This window comes from Eurypyga helias, unplaced genomic scaffold (assembly GCF_000690775.1).
Source record: "Eurypyga helias isolate BGI_N326 unplaced genomic scaffold, ASM69077v1 scaffold8250, whole genome shotgun sequence".
NCBI lineage: Eukaryota > Metazoa > Chordata > Aves > Eurypygiformes > Eurypygidae > Eurypyga > Eurypyga helias.
The window spans coordinates 6,683-29,523 of record NW_010224998.1 but is presented as its reverse complement, the minus strand read 5'-3'; the positions used below and the strand labels follow the sequence as shown (position 1 = coordinate 29,523).

General features: G+C 44.3%; 2 protein-coding genes across 2 annotated transcripts in view; one reads left to right on the top strand and one right to left on the bottom strand.

Moving 5' to 3' along the window:
• Positions 1-1,723: 1,723 nt before the first annotated feature.
• Positions 1,724-9,119, top strand: LOC104506561 (uricase-like). The gene is made up of 7 exons (XM_010147548.1): positions 1,724-1,957; positions 2,705-2,821; positions 2,947-3,025; positions 6,743-6,929; positions 7,403-7,526; positions 7,952-8,035; positions 8,982-9,119. Exons 1-7 carry the CDS (start codon positions 1,724-1,726, stop codon positions 9,117-9,119), a joined length of 963 nt encoding a protein of 320 aa, XP_010145850.1.
• A 7,915-nt stretch (positions 9,120-17,034) lies between these two features.
• Positions 17,035-22,841, bottom strand: part of SAMD13 (sterile alpha motif domain containing 13) — an 11,342-nt gene continuing 5,535 nt past the window's right edge. The window contains exon 3 of the mRNA XM_010147536.1: positions 17,035-18,205. Within this exon, the coding sequence (XP_010145838.1) occupies positions 18,062-18,205 (144 nt within the window). The 3' untranslated portion in view covers positions 17,035-18,061. The remainder of the gene's footprint in view (positions 18,206-22,841) is intronic.

Below are 22,841 nucleotides of genomic sequence, written 5' to 3'. Positions count from 1 at the left end.
ACGCAGCTCTCCAGGTGGGGTCTCATTTATTTAGGCAAGAAAAAGGCAGTTGCCAAGTTACAGTTTTGAGAAAACTTACCTTTGTATTTCAGGAGGTGGTATTCTGGCTATTTAAAATATTCAAGGTGTTCAGCCTTAAAGAAACCAAACGCCACAGACGCCGGAACCCTTTCTTTTTGTTTTAGTGCTGCGCCACCGAAGGACGGATTTTTTTACAACTATCTGAAAAAGACTCGGTGTTCAACAAAAACAAACTGTTTCCAGCTCTGCCCTTCGGCAGCCCCGGCAGCAGCACGGCCTCTGTTCCGCTCCCGCCGGGCGAGCCCCAGGGATGCCCCGCGCCCTGCTCGCTGCGGGGACTGGGGAGACGTGCCGTGCCACAGCCCCTTCCTCGCAGCTAGTCAGTTTTACTTTTTTTTTAAATTGTGTTTCAGGTGCATTAGCATTTCTGTCAGGACCCAACATGTCTGAATTGAGCAGTTTCACATCTGATAATCTCTTAGCAACTCACACACAAAAGATTTCAACTCATATTTTGGTGTGTAACATGGTCTCTCTCCCTCCTCGTTACGCTTACATCAAAAGGCGCTGATGTCGGTAGCGACTACGGGATGTGTCAGCCTGTCGGGAGTCTGGGGCCCTCAGCCCTGGGTATCTTGGCGTGACAGAAATCCTCACGGCCTCCGCAGGATTTTGTCCCCTTTCTAGGACAGCCTCTCCCACGCCGGAACAGACGTGTCAGTGGGGTGCGTTCGAGAGAAGCAGGGTAAAACTGAACAGGGCTTAGCACAAACAAAACCAATGATCCCAGAAAGCCAGGATTTTGGAGGTGTGGATCAAGGTCTGGATTTTGCTGCTCAGACTTGTTTCTGGTCTCTCTTGCGAGACCAGAACTGTGGCACAGCTGGGAGGCAACGCTCTCAGCCAGCTCAGCTCGGGACGTCTGTCCGCTCTCGTGTGCACATGCCAAGAACGTGGCAGCTGTTTTTCCGTCCGGGACTCCTGCCCGCTTACAAAACAACCTTCCACCCTTCCCGGAGGGGTTGCTTTGTACTCACCGCTTCCACTCACCCTTGGGGCAGCAAGGCCGACGGTCCTGTGAGTGCGATGGGGCAGCCCCGGGGATGCCGGGTGCCACGGGCCCTGCCCGTAATGGGGGCTCTGCCCGTAACAGGGGCTCTGATGCAGGCTGCTTGCCGCCCTTTGCCCGATTCTGCAGGGGAACCAAAAGGGCACATCACACACGGAGCCTGGTCTTGGTGCCAGGGAAGGCAAGGAGCTGCCCGTAGAGAGGTGCAGCCCAGCCGGGCCGAGCCAGCCCCGGTGGGGTGACTGCGGAGGTTCGAGTGCTGCCGGCCCTCCGCCCGGCTCTGCCTGTGGTCGCTGCGTGCACCGGGGCACGCTGGGTTCGGGAAGGGGTGATGGTGGGGAGACTGTATAGTCAGGACTAATCCAGAGGTGATGAACGAGAGAGATCAGTTCACTGTTACACACGTTAAATGAGGTGTCCGTGTTCCCCCACCAAATTTTAAAATTCTCTCACAGTTGCTACTAATGTAGTAATATCTTCCTAAAGCATTTTTTCTTCCTATCAGGACTTTGCAGTTTGTAATGCAAATATTCTCATCACAGATAACTACAGAAATAAAGGCCATAAACATTGTTTATGTTTCTTTGACCGAGCATAACTCGGGCTTCCACTGCGTTCCTTTACAACTGTCACATGTTTTCTCTGCAGATCAAGGATGTAGAAGTCCTCAACTGCGAATATGGCAAGAACACGATTAAGTTCCTTCGCCTTCATAGAGAAGGGAAGAAGCACTTTGTTAAAGAAGTGGAAGTGTGCACGCATCTCCGGCTGACTTCTGCTCATGAGTACCTGGATGGGAACAACTCCTTTGTGATACCCACAGACACCATAAAGAATATTGTCCTTGTGTTGGCCAAAAAACATGGGGTATTTTTTATTTTTTAACTAGCCTTGCTGTTTCTTATGACTTAATTTGGAAGTGTTTGTTATGCTTTTTATTTTCAAAATGCATCCAAAGATTCTCTCCCTCCGTCGTCACGTCAGATGGGCACTAGTGTCACCTTCAGTGATTGGGGAGAGAATATTTCCTCCTTCAGTGCTTAGCCTGTCATCTCCTTCCTAGTTTTGCAAAGCCTTTTTTTTTTTTTCACAGAGCTAGCAGTATTTGTGGTAGATTTCATGTAAGATCCATCTTTTTTATTATTATTTAATAGCACATAATACTGCATTATTCCTACATAGCACTTTTAAACAGAAGGTCTCAAAGAATGTGAGACTCCTCTTCATGCTGTTAACTGTGCTCTTACCTCAATTGCATCTATTCTGTCTCAGTAATGAAATCCCATCTTTAGCCTGTAAAGCTTAATTAGAATATCACTATGGTTATTTCAGCATTGCATCCTCAAAGTGTAAGGCTCACGTAGCACTTTTTCTCAGTCCAAGGTCTGCAGCTCGCCAGGCCACAGGATGGGAGATTTTTGATGTGACTCTGTACCTGCTATTGCAGTGTATGCTGCAAGCTGATCAAATAGCTAGGCACAGTGCGCAAAACCAGAATTGAAAGAAATCTGTATTTTTAACATCGATCCCTCCCAAATATTTACAACAATTAGAACAATGTGCTTTGCTACATCCGGTAATTGCTTCTTTCTAATAATACTGTTTGTGTCTTAGATCCCAACTTTAGAACAATTTGCTATAGATATCTGCAAACACTTCATGACAACATTTTGCCAAGTGGCCTACGTCAAAACCTATGTTCAAGAAGTACCATGGCAACGTCTCCATGAGGTATCTAAAATACTAATACATGCAGTTTCTTTATGCTGGAGCCATTTGTCACTCTCTTCGTTCCTGATTTCAAGTTAAGATGTTATTTGCTGCGCTTCTACTTACATGTCTGCTCTGAATTGCAGAACGGCGTCCCTCACGTCCACGCATTTATATGCGTTCCTGACGGGATCCGCTTTTGTGAGGCTGAGCAGTGCCGAAATGGTGAGAAAAGAATTTGCAACTTCCCTTACTTCTCTGTAAATATTTATGCTGATGAGATGAAAATGGCTTTAGGGAGAGTGAAAGGTGTTACAGGGCTTGAAGCACAGCCAAACCTCTCCAGAGGTCTACACCAAAGAATAATTTTCATGGTCTAGTTTTGCACTCCTTGATCTCTGAATCATGGCTGAAGAACTAACATAGCTCACATTTGTATGTATATCCTAAACATAGAGTAGTTACCACAGAATGCACGGCAGGACTGCTATGGATTGTCACAGGATTTAACAGCCTTCTGAGAAAGGTCTGCTTGCTTTTTTACATTATACTATGTTCTGCAGTCTTGCTATTATCATTACCCTATGGGGAACGGACCATGAAACCACTCTGTTGTAGGCCAGTTGCCTAGTTTGCATTTATTTTCAAAACACTGTCACCATGCCTTGGTTTTATTCCTAAGAAAGATGCAATGTCTGTGCTGCAAGCCATGCTGGCTTGAACATCCTGAGCACTCAGCTCTACAGGCAAACCATTTTCCACATGAAAATACTTCAGAGCGTGCTTACTATTTTTGCACACCATGTGCAAACAAAGCATCATTTGGCTTCATTCAGCGTTTTGTGATACTTTGAAGACATAGGCTTTCAAGCGCAGCTGTCTGTCCGTAAACTGGCATTCCAAAGGGAGTGTAAAAATCATCTGTTCTTGCTGTGACTCACAAGAAGAGTGTTAGTTCACTCTCACTGTGTTGGTGTTTCATTTAACCCATCTCTCAGACTACTGGGAACTGGGCTGAGGCCACTACAGTGTTTCACACAGTGGGTGCAGAGCTTTCAGGCATTAGTTCAGTATCTATCTGTTGCTGTCCTAACGTAACTTAGACTTATTTCCCATTCTGCCCTGCCTCCCTATTTTCCTAACATGTCAGGGTTCGGACCAGTGGCAAGACCAGTCTCACTTGCAGACAGGACTCAAGTTCTGAAAGGCTCATTTGAGCCTGCTGAAAGAAAAGAGAGCGTCCGTACAACTCTCCTGTGCCTCTTGGCCTAACCTTCCTTGACGTTCCTAGTAATGTTAGCCTTTACTGCATTTTTGGCAGCCTCAATAGCATTGACCTTGGTTTTGGGAAAATGTTAAGAAAGAAACCTGAATTTAAAAAAAACCAAAAGAATGAAAAAGAGTTTATGCTTTCTTGAAAAGCTGCTGCTATTCATGTGCGGGCTGAATCTAAATTTTTCATCAGCCTGAAAATTCAGCATGAAATTCTGTGATTTCAGGTTCTACACAATCAAAAAGCCTTTAAGGCTTACTGAAGAAACCCCCTTTCCTTCTTAGTCTTCCCTTCATGTGGCCTTTTAGCTGTTTCTTTAGGATTCCCTGCCTAGGTGAACAGTAACCAAAGAGAAGATTTTCAAATCCCTTTAATTTTTCTTGTAAGAGAACCTTCTCTATCTTTAGCATCCTCCTATGCACCTATCAGCCAGATAGGGAAACTTACTTCTCAGTGAATCCTCTTTTTAACACTTCTCTCATCATTAAAGAAACCTAGTAAGGCTTAATAGAGCTATAGATTTATTTTTTGCCATTTTACCAGCTGAGGAAAGGCTCAGACTCTTCTGGAAACTGAAAGCATGATAAGTAACTTAACAAAGTCAACATTTGACAACTGAAAAGACAGCCCAAAACATATTGAAAGCACAAAAAATACTAAAAGCACAGCACGGGCCGTTCACCTCAAAAACTTTGCCCAGATGTTATATTTTTCAGAGCGAGTTTCAGGTTGATTGCTACACAGCTAGCCAGCCAGCATTTCAGTAAATCATTCCTTGCAAGGAGCTCTTCCAAACACGGCTGTGCATTTGACTATGAGATAAATATATCTTCGGGTTCACTGATAGTATCTGCACAACATTAATACCTGTGTATTACAATCTTACACCCAAGCAATGGATTCATCAAGATCTGAACAAACAACAGAATGTCCTGCCCAAGGACAGCCTCTTCTTTAGGTTTGGTTTTTTTTAAATCTTAGTGAATTACAGGGGGACGGAGCCCAGATTATAGATACACCTCCATGGACCCATTCGAAAACAGTAACGGATGTAAATGGATGTAAAGAAGAGAAGAAATAGATAAAACACAGCTTTGATCATTTCCAGTAACAGAGCAGTTAAAAAAAAAAAGAACCAAGCTTCTAAACAATCATGTCATTTGGAAATACCCATCCCAGTGGAATTATTTCCAGTGTAAATTCCTGCCAAGACACAGTTTAAAGACCAAGTCTGTTAGCCTTGCCAGCGCAGGGCAGGATTAGTGTACCCCAGCTGTATTCAAGGATTAATGTTGAACTAGCTAGGGCAGGCACCAAGAGCAGCCCAGAAACAGCAGCCTGGGCCTCAGGCACCAGCTGTCTGCACAGGCTCTGGATAAGCCTGCCTGCCATGAGGTTTCTCTTTTCTGAATCTGCTTTTTTGGCAGCTCTGGTCAGTGAAATTTTCAGTTATCAGCTCTGTGTGCTCTAAATGACTGACCACTTGACATTTTTTAGCCACCACCCAAAAGGTTTCTTAGAAGAAAAGGTCCAGGACACAACTGTTTGATCTTTATAAAATGATAATCCACCCATGCAAGAGTGATCTACAACAACAGCACATTTTATAAATAGTGGCTAAGAGCAAAACCACTGTCAGTTTGAGCCTGTGGGTGGCATCTGTATCCGTGCCAGTTCCTGCTCATTAGCTGAACTGCAGGGATTTGCATTGGCGCCTCGCCCTCTCGTTCTTACGGATGCAGAACTAACAACAGGATGGGTATGTAAAATGTATTTCTGACTGAGGCTCCCAGGCTTTGTACAGGGAGTTTCTATGCTCCTCTATGCAGTTAGAAAAGGCTCACCTCACCCCTCCTGTACCCTGCAGCACTAGCAGCCTTTTTCATTTCCCTTTAGAGCAATTAGTAGTCCCTGAACTGCATCAGTGAGAGCCAATCCAAAGCATGACCCAGCTCCAAGGAGGTGAGATAAAGGGTGTCCTCAGCTCTCTTTGACTGCAGGTCACTTGAGGGGATTCTCTGTTTCTTAGGGTGAGCTCTGATTTCAGTAGTTTCTGACTTGGTTCTTACATTCCTCCTGTGGGGACAGGCTGAGAGAGTTGGGCTTGTTCAGCCTGGAGAAGAGAAGGCTCCGGGGAGACCTTATAGCACCTTCCAGTACCTGAAGGGGCTACAAGGAAGCTGGGGGGGACTTTTTACAATGGCCTGTAGTGACAGGACAAAGGGTAACGGGTTTAAATTGAAAGTGGGGAGATTTAGATTGGATATCAGGAAGAAATTCTTCCTGGAGAGGGTGGTGAGGCACTGGAACAGGTTGCCCAGAGAAGCTGTGGATGCCCCATCCGTGGAAGTGTTCAAGGCCAGGCTGGATGAGGCTTGGAGCAACCTGGTCTAGTGGAAGGTGTCCCTGCCCATGGCAGGGGGGTTGGACCTAGATGGGCTTTAAGGTCCCTTCCAACAATAACCATTCTGTGATTCTGTGATTCCTGCAAATATCAGTGTGTGGAAAATAAATTTTCGAAGTAGCTTGGCTTGCAATGGAAGCCTGCAAGTGGGTCCTGGAGAGACTGCTTCATGGCTCTGGAGCTGTCACGGCAAGTACGCACCCAGGGATTTCTCTCTTTCTGCCTGAAAAGGAGCTCATACTGTCTCATTCTTTTTGGATCACAGGTCCTCTGGTTGTTTTTGCTGGAATTAAAGATCTGAAACTTATGAAGACCACACAGTCTGGATTTGAAGGCTTCTATAAGAATGAACACACCACACTTCCTGAAAGGAACGACAGGATTTTATGCGGAGAGCTCTTCTGCAAATGGTCATACGGCGAATGCAGAGATTTTGACTTTGACTGCATATGGTATATGTCAAATCAAATAGTATTTATTACCTAGTCTGTGATCCCAAGTCCCTCTATACAGTACAGCAGGTGTAAGGGCCAGGTCTGCAGTTGTTGTCCACCAGCCACTCTCACAGATCTCCGTGGGAGCGCTAAGCATTTGTTGGAGGGCGAGTGGCACACCCTGGGGGGTACTGCTCTCTCCCCCCGACAGTATTTAAATGGACAGTTTGGTGTTCAGTACGGAACACGTTAGGAGAACAAACTAACAACTGATTTGTTAAATACTTTTAGCAAAACACCTATTTGTGAATTGTAGACTGGGGGAGAAATGAATTTGGAGGTGACAGGACAAAGAAATTGTCCTTCCATGAAATCCCATGTGCTATGCATTTGTCAGAAAAGACAGGGAAAAAACACCCCACAGCAAAACATTAGGGATCTAGACAGAGACTGCTGATAAAAGGTTTTTAAAAAACCTGTGTTACCTCTAGGAACAAAATCCGTGAATGTATCCTTGAAGCCTTTTCTGGGCCACCTGACTGTGGGGAGTACTCACCCTCTTACCAGAAGACTGTCAACTCTATCCAGATGCTCATCCTTTCCAAAGTGTCACAGGTATATCTTCTTTCCTCCTGTCAATGTTTTACTTACACAATAGTGAATCTTAATCAGACCACTGAGAAGACCAAAATGAGACTCTTATTTCCACTGACAGTTCTAAATAAGACTGGAAACTGGTGGTACAGCAGGATGGTCTGAAAAAAATAGAACACACTAAGAAGTCCATATGCTATTCCCTGACTGTGAACATAATGGGGGAGAATATCAGTCAGTGCCTGGCAGGACACAAGGGAGAGAGGTGCTGCAACATCATTGTCTACGTGTTCAATAGATTGCATTTTATCAGCTGTACAGTGGGGGGGTGGGGGTGGGGATGGGGACGACAACGTTGCTTTTCTTTACCATGACTGAAGAGACTGCCAGGCTGCTGGCTGAGAAGGTGCCCCAATTCACTGTCTCATCCGCTTTCATGGTTTCAGGTACAGGTCATAGAAGTCGTCCTGAACAACATTTTTTACAATGTCATAGACATGAAGAATCTAGGCTTGACCAATGACAAAGAAGTAAGTAAATGCTCCAAACACAACTTGCTTGGACTCTATAAATACTCCGTCTTAAAGCACAGCAGCAGTTCTGCACAGAACAGAGTTAAAGGGAGCAAACTTTCACAGCCCCAGTGAAAGCTCCATCTTCCCTTTAGAAGAGATTTACAGATTACAGAAGGATAATTGCCTTCTTGTGTTGCTGCTAAAAGCTAAAGCAGCACAGTGGAATACTTTGTAGATCAAAGGGACCTGTAACAGAGACTACCCCCATTTTCTCCACTGAATTTGACTTTTAATGATAATGCCAACCTGCACAGTTTTAACCAGCGGAATGTGTCATGGCATCCTTTTGGATAGCCAGGCAGTGTGAAAAGCTAGCCCACTACGGCTTTTCTTTCTGCTCCACTGGCAGCACCACTGAGGCCAGGGAGCAGCCGTGGAGCTCGGGGTAGCCAGTGGGCGAGCTGGGCCGTAGGCGCACTCTAGGTGACAGAAGACCAGCACTAAGGGAGCAGTGAAGGGCGGCACCGGTGGCCATCAGTAGCTTGGTCCAACAGCGGACGAGGTATAAGCCTGGAGTCAAGCAGAGGGTGAGAGATATATCTGCTCTTCCCTCCACAGCTGCTCCAGCTGACAGCCAGGTCTGTTAGGGTATCCTCACGTGGCAGAGAGAAACTGGGTTTTACCAGTTTGCGTCAGTGGTCTATAGTCTGTTTATGCTCTGGACTTCCTCCTGAAGTCTTGTGATTCTGCTGCCATCCTATCCTACCCTTGCCCTCTTGCAGGTGGACAGGATAGATCCACTTTCACCTGCGATAGCAGCAAAATCCACCACTGATACTCATAAGGGAAGGGAAGGGCCCAGGCGTGATTTGGAGAGGAGGCGACTAGCTGCAGTTTCTGCTGTGATGGCGCTGGAACAACCTGTCTCAGAAATGACCTCTGTTTTGCTCATCCCCCTCAGGTCCTGGTTCCAGTGGAAACTCCCTATGGCTCCTGTGCTTGCACGCTTGGCAGGAAGAGGTTCTTAGAAGCACAAGGCCACATGCTCAAAGAGGAGAGGCAAAGTCAGTTTGGACGGGCAGCTGCCCAGGGAAACTGAACCTCTTGGCTACATTCACACCTTCCTGACAAACTTACAGCATGACTTTCCTGTCATTGTATACCCCTTGTTGGCCTCCTCCGTTGCTGGATACTTTTCTCCCTATGAACTCCTGAGGTTGGGATTTCTGAGGGACCCTCAGGAATTCAGAAATCAAAGTCTGTCCCTGAATCTCAGCATGATTTGCAGAATGAAATCCCCTATGCTCTTTTGAAAATCCCAGCTGGAAACATGATAGTTTCAAAACCAGCTATTCCCAGGCCTCTTAATGAAACATTGAATTCGATAATGTCTGTAACATGCTTTTGATATGTAAAATCAGCAACTCTGTATATTCTGTTTAGTAACGTTTCTTCAGTAAAATGAATATACAGGCACGGGACCAGCTATTTCATTGGCGTAGCCTGTCATGACCCCTTGATGCCACACTGATCTAAAGAGCTGAGGTTCTGACCCAGTAACTGAACAGGGAATCAGTCACACTGATTTCTTTATGAAGGCAATGAAAAAAAAGGAAAAAAAAAATCTATCCTATCTCCTTTAAGGTGTGAATAGTTACCGCTGCTGGCTAACTGCTCTGCACATGTTCTGACTGCATGGCTGCTGCTACTCGTCAGACTATACAGTTACTATATAATTGCTTTTATATTAATCACTGAGGTGTTTGAGGTTTTGGGCTATCTCTGTTTAATTAAATAGTTTTCTCCAGTCTAATACAATCTCATCATGACTCCTGAGCAGGCAGGAGTCTACCTAAGTAACCCTATTACTTTCGAGAGGGGCAGGGAGAAAGCGAGACAGATCGACAGACAACGTGTATCTCCCCTTAGTTACCTCACATAATAGCTTTGGAGGTAGAAATAAAACTATACAGCCAACAATTCTTGCCTTACAAACTGCAGCTACAGCATTTGAAACAAACCCTGCTCAGCTTCTGATCGCTGCTGTCATCTTCTCTGGGCATCATTTTCACAGACTCCGTGTGACAGAGTGCAAATCCAAAGGGACGTGCCCAGAGGTACTTCTGAAAACTACAATTCGGTTGCCTTTGTGCCTTCCCAATTCAGGCAGACCTGCAGCATTCCTCTGGGTACAATCATAAAATTCATAGGCACCAAAAATGAGGAATGTGTCTTGCACCATCTGGCACTCTGAGGTGCTTTGCAAGACAGGAATTTGCCTTGGTGAGCAGGATGTAGCAGATGCAAAGGGAAGACACTGTTCGCAAGCCTGAGACATCTCCTGAAAACAACAGGACAAATGGTACCACAGAGTCAATCTCTCCCAGACACACTGCTCTCTGGTCACTAGCCAGGTCTGAAAATTTTACTTACAACACTTTGGGTTTTGCCAGGGACATTCTTTCTTACCTTGTTAGACTGTGTTGTATTGTACTTGTGGGCTTATTTCTTGCTATTTCTGCTATTTTTAGGTGCTTCTAATTTATTCATGTATCTCTTAAGGGCAAATAAAGAGCAACGTCAAAAAAAACCCCAAACTAGTATTTGACTGTTTAGTAAACAAGAAATGAAATAATTTACTACTGCTGTGTAAACGCAAACATTTTAAGTAAAAGAAATATGTTTTAGTGCAGCCGATCTTACCCCAAAACCTGACCAGTCTTGTTCCAAATGACAGCTCACTAACCATTGGTACAAACAGATGAAAAAGGATCTTACTGAACATTTCAATATTTAACTGTTTCTGAACAAGGCAGAGCATCACAACTCACTTCCTTTCTGCCCCGTGAGAAATCTATGGCATTAGGCAGAAGGTTTCCTATGGTTACCACGTGCACTTCATTTGTGGGGTTGTAAGGTAGTAGTGGACGTGGCCCAGTGAGGGCACAAAGCAGCAACCAGTTGTTTATTTAGACTTGCCCGTGGCAACAGGCACACATGTACACACACGCAGTGTGGTTTCTACAACCTCTGCAGGCATTTAGCTCTTTAAAGGCATCCCGGCACAGCTCCATCCAGCACTGCAAACCTGAGTCACTGACGTGGGCAGACCACTTCGAAAGAAAGTACTTGGGCAATCGGAAGAAGCCCAGATTTCCCATATGGCGATTACATTCAGATAACAATCGCATAAATCGTTCTTGAAAATGGGACTTGGCCAGACTTACTTGGGCCTGAAACCTGACCAAATTCCCATTGACTTCATTAGATTCAGTCTCCACGATGGACTTGCATTATTTTAATTGACAGATATTTTTTTCTCAGTTGCTGCCCTGAGGAACCATTTGAGTTGCATACTGTGTTTCACTCAGAGGCGGCTGTGATGCTTTGCTGATGAAATCACACTTGACAACGATGAGCAGCAGCTAGCAGATCACAAAATTACCATTTAAAATACATCATCTTGCTGCTAACATGGACCTTGCTGGTCCTGGGCTATATCCCAGTAGTTTATAGGGCCTAGAGACTCCTACCAAGGAACAGGGTATTTCAGGTGCACAAACATCTTACTGTCATTTTAGTGTCCGATTCTTTCACATCCTATGTTCAACTCTGTTAGCTGCTCAGGACAGTCCAGCCACAATCCTCCTCAGCATGCTGATCACACGCAACCAACGTCACACAGATAAAATGCGCTAGCTGAACTCGCTAGCCAATATCTAACCCACAGATGAAATGTCCCCTTCAGGGTCAGCACAAGTGATCTCTCTTCACTGGCTGTAAAATTCTACATATATTTATGCTACCTCCTTTCCAACACACATTTAAACCTGGCAGGTTTTATTAACTATTGCAGCTACCTGTTCTTCTTCTTTAAAGTTAGCTTTTTTTTTTTTTTGAATCATGCTTTTATCAGGAGTACAGAACCCTGATTCTGAGTTGAACTAAGATGACTTAAAGTGACCAAAAAAAAACCCACCAAAACCTTTCTGGCTAGAAATCTCAATATAAATCCTTTTGAAGTTAGAATCCCACTATCTCTGTAGGTACAACAGCCAACCCTCATCTTCCTGGGAAGTGCACAGCTGAATCTAGAACGGGAACGTAGTCAGTGTCTCCAGCCATAGGATCAAAAATGTCAACTCACATCTTGGCTATAATTAGGATATGAACTGTTTTGTGATTCAGAGACGGAACCTTACCATTCATAGCAGGCTGAGAAAGAAAAGCCACACACACGTACCCTAGCGCATGCACACACACCTGGTCCCGTATGGATGTGTCAACATATATATATATACATACAAAAACGTATGTACAAACGGCACTTACTAGATCAGCCGGTGCACGACTGACCTAGGGCAATCAAAAAAGAAACATGAGCTGAGGTTAGTTTAGTTGCAGACTTGCAAACTCTCAGCTGCATGGAGCTGAAGCCTGCCACCTTCCCTCCAAGATCCAGCCCAAACTACCCACCAGGACAGCAGTTCACCTCACAAAAAGCAGCAGAGAGAACCAGGAAAGGGGCACACGCCCCGTTGCTGCCTGCCAGAGAGAGGTGGAGCGCTCCCCAGACCTGGGGGGCAGAAGCAAAGGTGATCATTCTGTTAGCCGAGCACAGCAGGTCAGGTATCGCTGCAAGTGAACGCTTGCCTTTGTAGCCCAGGTCCTGATGTGCACAGGGCGGGCAGCCTGGAATGGGAACATAAGGCAGCAGAGGTGAGAGATGCTAGAAGGTCATCAGGAAAGGTGGAGCAGGGGAGGGAAGAGGAGGGAGATAGTAAAAAATATCAGATTGAAGAAGGGAGAGAAGAGAAAATTTAAAAAAAAAAATCAGTGTGGGCAAGATTCTGTCTTATTGGGCTACTTCAGAGCTGAAAACCCAAACCCAAACCAAACAATATTGGAGGGAGTCAGAACTAGCAAAAGAAGGGGGTAGGGGAAACAACAGCAGAAACCAGAGTGGCCGGGTACTGAGGGGGCCTTCTGCCACCTCTCAAGAGCAGCATCAGGCATGAATTCCCACGCTAACATCTGCATCTGACTGGAAAAGACAAGAGCTCAAGTTTTAATGGCCTTGTACTCCTTCAGTGTTTCCAAATCTTCGGGATTACACACATTTCCAGGTAGAAAAGCCCAGGCATACTGGCATGTGGTGTTTGTACAGAAGGGAGGAGGGAGTAGAAAGGGAGTATCCTTGTGAAACTGGATCGCTACACCCAGGCACACACCCGCTTCCACACTTCTCCCTGTGATTTGGCCACCAGCTGGGAAAGACAAGTTCCTTAATGTTCACTTCCTTCCTCCCGCTGCAATCCACCAGCACAAGACAAGCACTGTTACTCAGAGATCAGTGCAAACGATGAGCCTTCCCTCCCTTTTTTGGTACGATTTAGCTGCCACAAAGTCGGGGCATTCTCAGCACGGCAAGTACTGTGGGGTGTCCACAGAGGGGCAGCTGGCTTATGGCAACCATCTGAAAAGGGGAAGAAAACATCTTGAGATGAGTGCACGCCTGCCAGTGCCAAGACATTTGTTGTTGCCTTATCAGCAGATCAGCTGATGACACAGCAGTTACAACCGCTAACCGTTCCTTCAACAAAGATGCTCACGAGCGCAGCGTATAAATACCGCAGCAGTCGCCAGCACTCACCAGCACCCTTCAGTAGCCAGGAAGCTCCCCCGTGGAGACCAAGGGACACTTACAGTCTTCATGGTGCTCCCCTTGGGCTCTCCAGGTGTTTGAGGCTACAGTTGCATTCCCCAAATTTACAGCGTCTACCAGCTATTGTTATTCTGGGAGTAAGTTGAATACACATCTGGGATCAAAGGATTGTCACTAAATCAAACGAGTCCCTAATTACAGGGGCTAAGCAAAAAAATAATAAAAAAAAGAATTACATTTGTTACATTATCATATTAAAACATATTCCTGGAAGGGAAAGAAATGCTGTTCTGACTTGGAAGTAAAGAACCAGAACGGAGACACAGTGAGATGATTTTTTTCTGATCCTGCTCAGACTCAGCCTTCAAATTTAGACAATACTGCCATTAAAACATGTGAGAAATAGATGTGTAGCTTCCTCCAGACTCACAGAACATAAGATACTCTGCTTTTCAAATGACTGTGATTGTAACTTAAGCGTGAGAGTGGAAAGAAGAGTGTTGAAGACTAATTTTCCAATTAAAAGCCAATTTTTACAAAGAGGGAGAGGTAAAGGGCTTGGTAGAATCTGAACATATTGAAAAAAGCAGTGAAAAGGGAGCAAATAATCATTCAGCAAATAATCACTTAGAGCGGACGTGACATTTTGCCTGGGCCATTTCTAACCAGGAGTGATGCACGGGTGACAACTCCCTTTGCTACTGCTGCCGAGTTTTGGCTTGTAATTGTAAGAGCAGAGAATTTTCTACGAATTTATAAAGTGCAGCATATTAGAGCAAACTGTTTCAAAGGGAGTAACAACACACAGGGATGGGAGATATCAGCAAGCAGACAAAACAGTTTTCTCTGGGCTGAGAAAGTGAACTCGGAGGACAGGCAGAGCCCCAGCCTTCATGCTTTGCTGACAGTTGCCTCGTATGTGCTTTGTGTGGTACTTGGCACTGTATCTGGATGCAAAGAGAATACGCTATGCATCGTCTAGCTACAGCTCGAGAGGAGAGTGAACATGGGAGCTGATGAACAATACCAACACGTATTTCACAACCATCATATCAAAAAAGCAATGCCGTAATCCTTCCACATAATTTTTAAAAGTGAGAATCTGTGAGAGATTCTGATAGATGTGCACTAGTGAAGATATGAGAAGGGTAAGAGGAGGGAGAGGGAATGGGAAGCTCTTGACTGCAGCTTGTCTCTGTTCTTGTGCTGACTGGCAGCAGGGCAGTGGAGCTGGCTGATTTGCTCCTTGAAGCTGCCTCCAGGAGGAGGCTGCTCCAAATTGCTGTTTCAGCGTGCAACTGGCAGCATGGAGACCATGCTCACACCCAGCATCAGCTGAGCAGTTGGACACCAGGCAGCTTAACCCCCACCCAAAGCACAGGGGAGCTTTTAAGGGAGAGGGACTCTCCTAGCTGCAGGCACATTAGAGGCATGTTACAGCAACCGGACTCCTGCTCAGCTCTGCGGCTCTCAGCACTGCAGCACTGACGTGGTATCCGGCAATGCCCATCAGTCGCTTCCTCATCTCTACAGCAGCTGTGTTTTCTGCAAGAGGAATGACAGCTAAAAATAATCTGGCATTGACTTCCTCTTTCAAACCCTCCAGTCTCTGTTGAAAAGGGTTTTTTTTTGGTTCTCCTAGAAACAGCAAGAAGAATGTAACACAAAATCCTGCACAAAAAGAACAGCAGCATCAGAAAGCTCAGAGAACAGTAGGAAACTACAATAAGGATCAGGGACAGTAAAAAGAAATTGTTAGAGTTCTGAGTAACATCCTCCAAAGTCCCTTTCACACTTGCAGCGAGCTTTCTGTTGGGCCTCTGCTTGTATGAGCCAGTTAGTGGTGCTGATCAAAAAGGGAATACAGTCTGGCTGTTTATGAATGCAATTCATTTGCTCATTAAAACATGTTAAAAGAAAACACGGTGCGCAGTAATCACCTAAAGAGCTCTCACAGCTGTACAGCGGAGATTTTTTTACTGTCTGATAGAATAAATACGTCTTACTTTTAATTGTGTCACCCATAGATCTACAAAATGGTGTCAATCCCACACCAAACGTGCAAGTAGGGAAAAAGAGAATATTCAATTCATCCTTCTGTAACGTAGCACTATGTATCCTACTCCAACAATAGCTCTACAAATACAGGGCTGGTAGGCATCTCTGGACTGCTACAGGCAGCTGCTTCACATCATCGTTTTCATAAACATAGTTACTCCTGTATTAAAATATTTAGGAGTTTCATGTATAATTTTTCAATTGCAGCCTATAATTAACCTCATACAGGCTGTACCTGAAAACTCCCCAAGGCAGGGACGATGCTCTCTATTTGAATCTAGTCTTCCAGAAGATCCCTACTCCCAGCAGGTATCTCTGGGTGCTACCAAACTGTAAATAAATTCATAAGCAGAATTCAGACTGTGACTTACAAAGCTGCTGCTGACAGACCGATACCTGAAGTGAGCACAGTACAAGGGACAGAAGGAGAAATGGTGAATACATCCCTGTCTCCTATCGTATGTCTCAAATTCCAAATAAATATGTTGTACAAAAAAAAGTTAGAAAATAAACAAGAAATCTGCATAGTTTATGCATCATACCATATACTGCCAGCTTTACCTACAGCACAGCTATTAATGTGGCTTTATCCCTCTCAAATCTCAACACCAGAAGCCGTACACAACTCTCCCAGCTCTGTAGCATCGACAGCCACCTTGCACTTGGCCAAGTCAGAAGTGCGGGCAGGGCCACTGCCTAGGCAGATCCCAGGAGCTTCTCCTTCCTTTTGCTGAATCCTGTCCCCGCCTTGGCAGAAAGCACCACTCTCTCTTACCTCCCCCCTTCTTGGCTGCACCCCCACACCATTTCCCACCATTTCCACTTATTCCCTACATCCCGGTTCCTTTGCTCGGCCTCACTGATGCACATCCCAGGTTCAGGGGTCATGACAGAACTCCCTGGGCCAGAGCAGATGGGGAGCCCAGAGACCACCCAGCACCACCTGCGGGCTGTCTGCCAGGCCCTCTGGGGTGAATCAGGCTGCTGCCCCGGGGCCAGCACCGCACCTCTGCCCCGCTGACCGCTCTAGAAAGGGGCGAGAGAAGCACAGATGTTGCTGCCGGGCTGCGACCAGCGCTTCTCCTTCAGCAGTATATAACCCTAGAGAAGAAAAAGCAAAAGTAATGAAATATTTAAATATCATGGTAGGTGGTGTTAAAAGTAATCACCAGGACATAGAATATTAGGGAAATTTTGGTACCTTTTAATGAGAAAATGGAGAAAAACAGGAGCTCCAGTATACCACAGCAAATAAACAGAGAAAGTAAGAGATCTGTAAAGTAAACTGAAGCAAACATAAGCAATGCTTTATTGGGATACAGCGAGCAACCTATCCAATAGGGAACTGGTACAAACAGACTGAACAAGACTCTCTTTTAACAGAGATGTATGGTGACGAGACAGCTTCTTTCAGTTTTTAAAACAAGCATTCAAACCATTAAGTAAAGCATTAACGAAAAAAAAATAACAACCACTACAACACCAGTGACAGACAATATTAAAAATGTGCAGAATTTTACTCTTTTTACAAATTTCTGCATAATGTTAGAAAACAAGTTATCATAAATTAAAAAAGGAATAAAATGAAGCTTTTTTTTTTGTTTTGCAAAGCAACACGAAGTTTTAAAAACCAACTATACTTTACACAGAGCTACTGTTAAAAACCGGTGAAAACAAGTTGAAAATTTCAAAGACAGCAAAAAATACACAACCCAGTTTCACCTGTCAGCAACACCTTCTGCTATCGAAGGGGTTATGTTAGTTGTATGTACAGCTTTAAACATTGCAGCATACCACAAGTAAACCTTAATAAGGTCAAAATAGGACCCTCTGCAAAAAAGGGTGAGTTGGCAAGTGTCAGTCCCATCCTAAAATTATAAGTAGCAATAATTTTAGTAGGTCTTTAGGGTAAGCCAAAACCTACTTCGATTGTTTTTTCTCTCCCAAAGATGCATGTAAACTTTATTTGGGAGTTGGGGTTTTTTTTTTTTGGTATTTTAATTCATGAAATCAAGAACATGTCTGGCTCAAAAATGAGAATGACAAACGACCCTTTTGTTCTGGATGCAGCTATCTCAACATGCCCATCGACAACTCCTAAAAGAGAAAATCATTATGTACTATGTGAAAAATACACACCACCTCTCTCAGTTCAGACTCAGTATATAGTATATTGCCAACTCTATCCAATAGGATATATATTGTAATTTGGTTTAAATTCTTAATAGATATATTCTCTCTTTACAAAGTTCCATCACATGAAACCAAATTGCTTATTTATTGTTTGAGGCACAACATGACCTCAATTAGACAATTCGCTATAAAGAGTTGTTCTTTAGATGCTGTGTCTGTAGAGGTTTGACGTGATATTCATAGATTTTCAGCGCAGGCCCCAGTTTTAATGAAAGTCCAGTCAGTACATCATTTCTTGTCATCAACAGTAATGATTTGCCATCAATTTCCTGGAAGAAGAATTAAAGAGTTGATAAAGACAAATGTACAAATCTAACAGATGCGAACAGTCATGCAACAAACGAAGAGTACTACAGAGGATCAATGACAAAAGAAATAGTAGCCTTTATTTTCCTGAGACTATGTTTCTAGCTGCTAAAATCTGCTGTCTGCTTTTCAAGTGCTCACCTGTGCTGACTAAGGCATAAATACTATTTAGTCAAGCACAAAACACAAAGGAGCCTAATTTCAAAATTCCCTCCTTGTAAATCTGTTCCAAATTAATAGGTACATGTGCAGGTTGCCTAATTATCAGCCATTAAGGGAAGGATGCTCTTAAGAAGGAAGCTTATGAAGTTCTTCTTTCAGAAGAATTACTGTTGATAGCGATATGCAAGTTTGGACTAGTCAGTATCTGCTAATAACTTCAGGTGCCTTCTTTAGAAGGCCGACCTTCCCATGTGTCCTTTGAGGTGGGGAGCAGGGCGACTCCCACGGTCAGAAATCTTAGAAGGGCCTAACTTTGGAGACCAACACTTTGAGGGAACTTCTCTCCCTCCACTTACAACAGAAGAGGCTAAAAGCAGCAACTTCCCAGCGTAGGCCTCAACAACCCCTACTTGTTCCTGCTCAAAATTCCCACTTTTAAATCACAGATATGTGGGGTGCTTTTTCTCTCAAACCTTGGCTTTCTGATATATTTAGATTAGAAATCCCGTAGGCTTTGGATTTTTTCCACCTGAAAACAGCGTTGCATGTTTGAAAATTATCTGTAAATGATTTTTCAAAGGTGAAAATAAAAGAAAAAGACTCCACGTAACTCCCATCTCCATTTTAGACATGGGATCATCCTTTACTTTACACATACCTACAGTTCAACCACACTGCGCTACTCAGGAAACGGGAGCTGCAGCTCCACAACAACGCGCTGACTGGTGTCTCACAACGCAGGCAAACCTCCCAGGGTCTCCGTTGCCACGCGAAGGATATAGCCTTATGGCATTCCCCTGCACTGGACTTCCCTCTGCTGTCGCGTTCTCCTTTACTTTTAATAAAACCCCCGCTATTAAATGTTGAATTTGTTATCAATAGCCAACAACCAGTCCAAATGCTTGCATATACTGGTTTTGGCCATGATAATATATATTGCCAAAATATTGTATTTCCTATAAACATCAATTTATCCCGCTGAAGCATCTTCCTTAGAAATATTAAATGTCGCTTTGGAAATGTCAGAGATCCCATCCTTGATTACAACTCAGCATGAAAAGAGGAAGACTAATATTAGAGTCCAGCATTAATTTGTTCAAGCTCATTTCTCTCATGGTTTGATAAAGCTTATAAATACCAAATACATGGACAAACCACAATGTTGTCAAAGATCAGCTGGAAGTGGAATTTCTTTAAAATCTCCCCAAGAGATATGACTGCTAATCCCTCAGAGCAGCGCAGCCTAACAGTATTTCTAAAAGAAATAACTTCTTTACCCAATTATCGCAGGTGCCTCTTTCCAATTACTGTTGAGAATGTTAGGGGTTAAAACCAGTTTCTATTCTCTCTTTTCCATTCGTCACAATACTTTCTGTGGGAATTCTGACACCAGAGTAATTTGCTCATTGCTATGACCGATCTGAAGTTCCCTTTGCTGTTCAATGACGCTATGGAGGAAGAACAGCCTCCAGCTTGGTAGGATCCAAATGAAGTAAATCCAGCACCTGGAACAGGAGAAACTCCAAGAATAGGAAAAAAGCATCTATTCCTTTCTCTTCTTCTTCCACAGGGCTCCCCATGGATTCTAGAAATGTTGGTAACTACTGAGGCTTTCGTTGAACAGAAAACTCATTCTCTAAACATATCTGGCTAGAAATGAGTGATTATGTATTCAGAACTCAAGTGTTTTATGTCTTTCTGTGTATTGTAAGCTTTACCTCCTCCACTTAAACCTGCTTATGTAGATTTGTCATAATCATCCCATTTTTCATACCAGGTAAGATTCTGTATGCTTTGCTGACCTCTCTGAATTTCTCCTCTGCTACTTTCTCTAGTTTCTGGATGTTTTTCAAGATGCAACTTCAATGCCAGCTTTCAGTATGTCTTTTTAATGTCATCTGTAGAGGCACACCTGTGCTGGTTTGAGGCAGGAAAGAGATCCTTTTCTTCACAGTGCTGACGACTGGCCCAGGCTGGCCACGGGAGTGTTTCATTCCACAGCGCAAACACGCAGTGCTGAGGCAGGAAGTGGCCGGGGTCGTTAAGACTCTGGGGCTAGCTTGTTAGCTCCTTTATTAGCTCTTGGCATGGTTGTTAGTGGTGGGGCGGGTTTGTTCGTTGGTGGGTTGGAGGGGTCGGCTGGCTTTTGTCTCATGTTGCCACTCCGGGGCTTGGACTCTCACTTGTCAGGACCTAGCTGTGAGTCAGTCAGCGGGTGGTGAGCAATTGTATCATATGTTCTATTTTCTACTGGTTTAATTACTTATTAGTAGTAGCATTATTAGCATCACTATACTTCTAATATATTTTCAATTATTAAATAGTCCTTAACTTTTACAAGCTTTCTTGCCTTTTCCTCTGACTCTCCTCCTGCACTGGGGGAGAGGGGAGGTGAGCGAGCAACTAAGTGGCACTCTACTGGTACATAAGGTGAAACTACGACAACCCCCCTGCACAGCTAGAGCTCATAGCAAATTCCCCACTGTGCCAGCATGACCACAGCAGCAACAGCACATTGTCTTCACCAAATAACTAGAGGAGCAGTTAAGCTTCAGGTCCTCCCAGCACTCTTTCTGCTCTTTCTGCAAGTGACTGAGAACCGCAAGGTTTTACAGTACAGCTAACAGGAAAGCATGGCAGGCAGCATGCTCACATGCTCCTCCATGCCCCGGCTCTGCCAGAAAGCATCAGCTAGCATTAAACCCCATCTTCCTTCTCATAAGGCACTGCAGTGAGGCCAGCAAACCACTGTTGGGTTACTGGGGCTTATCTGGCTATCACAATACTAATGGTTAAGAAGCCACGTGGGCAATAATGAAGGTCAAGCATAGTGTCTCGAGACATGGCAAATATCTTTAGACTTTGAGTGAGCCACAGTCCCCTGTGCTCCCAGGGCTCCTAGCGAAAGCTCAGCCATATAGTGACAGGCAGCACATACATGTTCACACCCTCATCCTGCATCTGGTCTGCCTCTCTCTTTAGTTATCCTGCGCCCCCAACTTGTGGGCTTATCTGATCTGCTTGCTGATGTTATGTTTTCTTGTTATTGGGCAACATCTTTCAGATCAATCTGTGTTCATCAGTGAGCTCTTTTGACTTGCTGACATCAGTGGCACTCCAAGAAGGAATAATGCATAATCATGACTTCTTACCAGCACGTACAATACACTTTTATTAAAACATTCTGCAGTCCTTAAAATCGCTTCTCATTTTCCTTTAAATGTTGTAAGAAAAATTCAGGTCTTAAAAATCCTTTGAGTCACTTGCTTTGGGTGAGTCCAGATGTGTTCAGATTCGTCAGAAGAAAGCGTGGACTCAGTTCCTGTTGTGTAAAAGCTGAATGTAATAATAGATTTAATTATTACATTCTGGGGTATGGTTGGTTTGTAAGGCAACCATTGTGCTACTCCTACTGAAGCAGTTCAGTGCAAAACAATTTCCCAGTGTTGGAAGTGAAACAGAATACTTTACCATTTACAACCTCCCTTCCCAGTACATATTCAGGGCAGTAGCAGATCAAATGAATTTAGGTTTCTAGGGCCCAGGCAAACTGCTGTATAAATGGCAGAGAAAACCAGAGATAGTCAGAGCTTCAACTGCATGCCTGGTGACTCTGTAGACAGAACCTGGCTGCACTGCCATACCTGGAAGGCCTGGGAGGTCCTGATAACAAATACCGTAAGTACACGGAGTTAAAGTTAACAGCCAGTAAACAGCGTAGAGGAAACAGAACACCACCACTGGTGTCCCCAGCAGGACAGGGTTGTTCCTGGTGCAGACAGGGAATAAACTAGCAGAGCTGACATGGAGAATCAGCACTTGCTGCTCCTCGTGCTGCTAAGGGAATGGAGGGGGAAGGAAGTGGATATGACTTCTGCTGCGAGTGTCCATCCCACATCTCCTGGCTGCATCCTGGTGGCAGCTGTCAGCCTCTCCCTCCAAGGTTTTGGCATAAAGTGAAGTTGGCAGCAGATTCACAGCCACATTTCTGCCCATGGCTATCCTGGCAGAGCCCTAGCAATACACTGCTAAAAAGCAGCTTACTTCAGCTATCCTCCTGAAGCTACTTGTCCTCACTGCAGAATACTAATAAAAGCTTTACACTCTACTTCTATGCTGTTTTCCATCAGGCTGTTGCAAATTGCTTTGCCAAAACTCATGAGTTAGCCTCACCTTGCTGCTGCAAGATCAGTAGTAATTACTGCAGTATTACTGACAAGCCAGCTGAGGTGCAGAGAGGTTAAAATATTTGATGAAAGTCAAAGGTATCTGACAGTGTAAGGAAAAAAAAAAAAACCCCAGAGGCAGCAATTACTTTGCCTATATGTTTTTTTAAGCCACACTTTCAGGGCTGTTGAGGAGACAAGGATGCTGGTATTAAGGAACAGACACACTTAATTTTTTTTCTTGATTACCCATCTTCAGATTCTGAAAAAT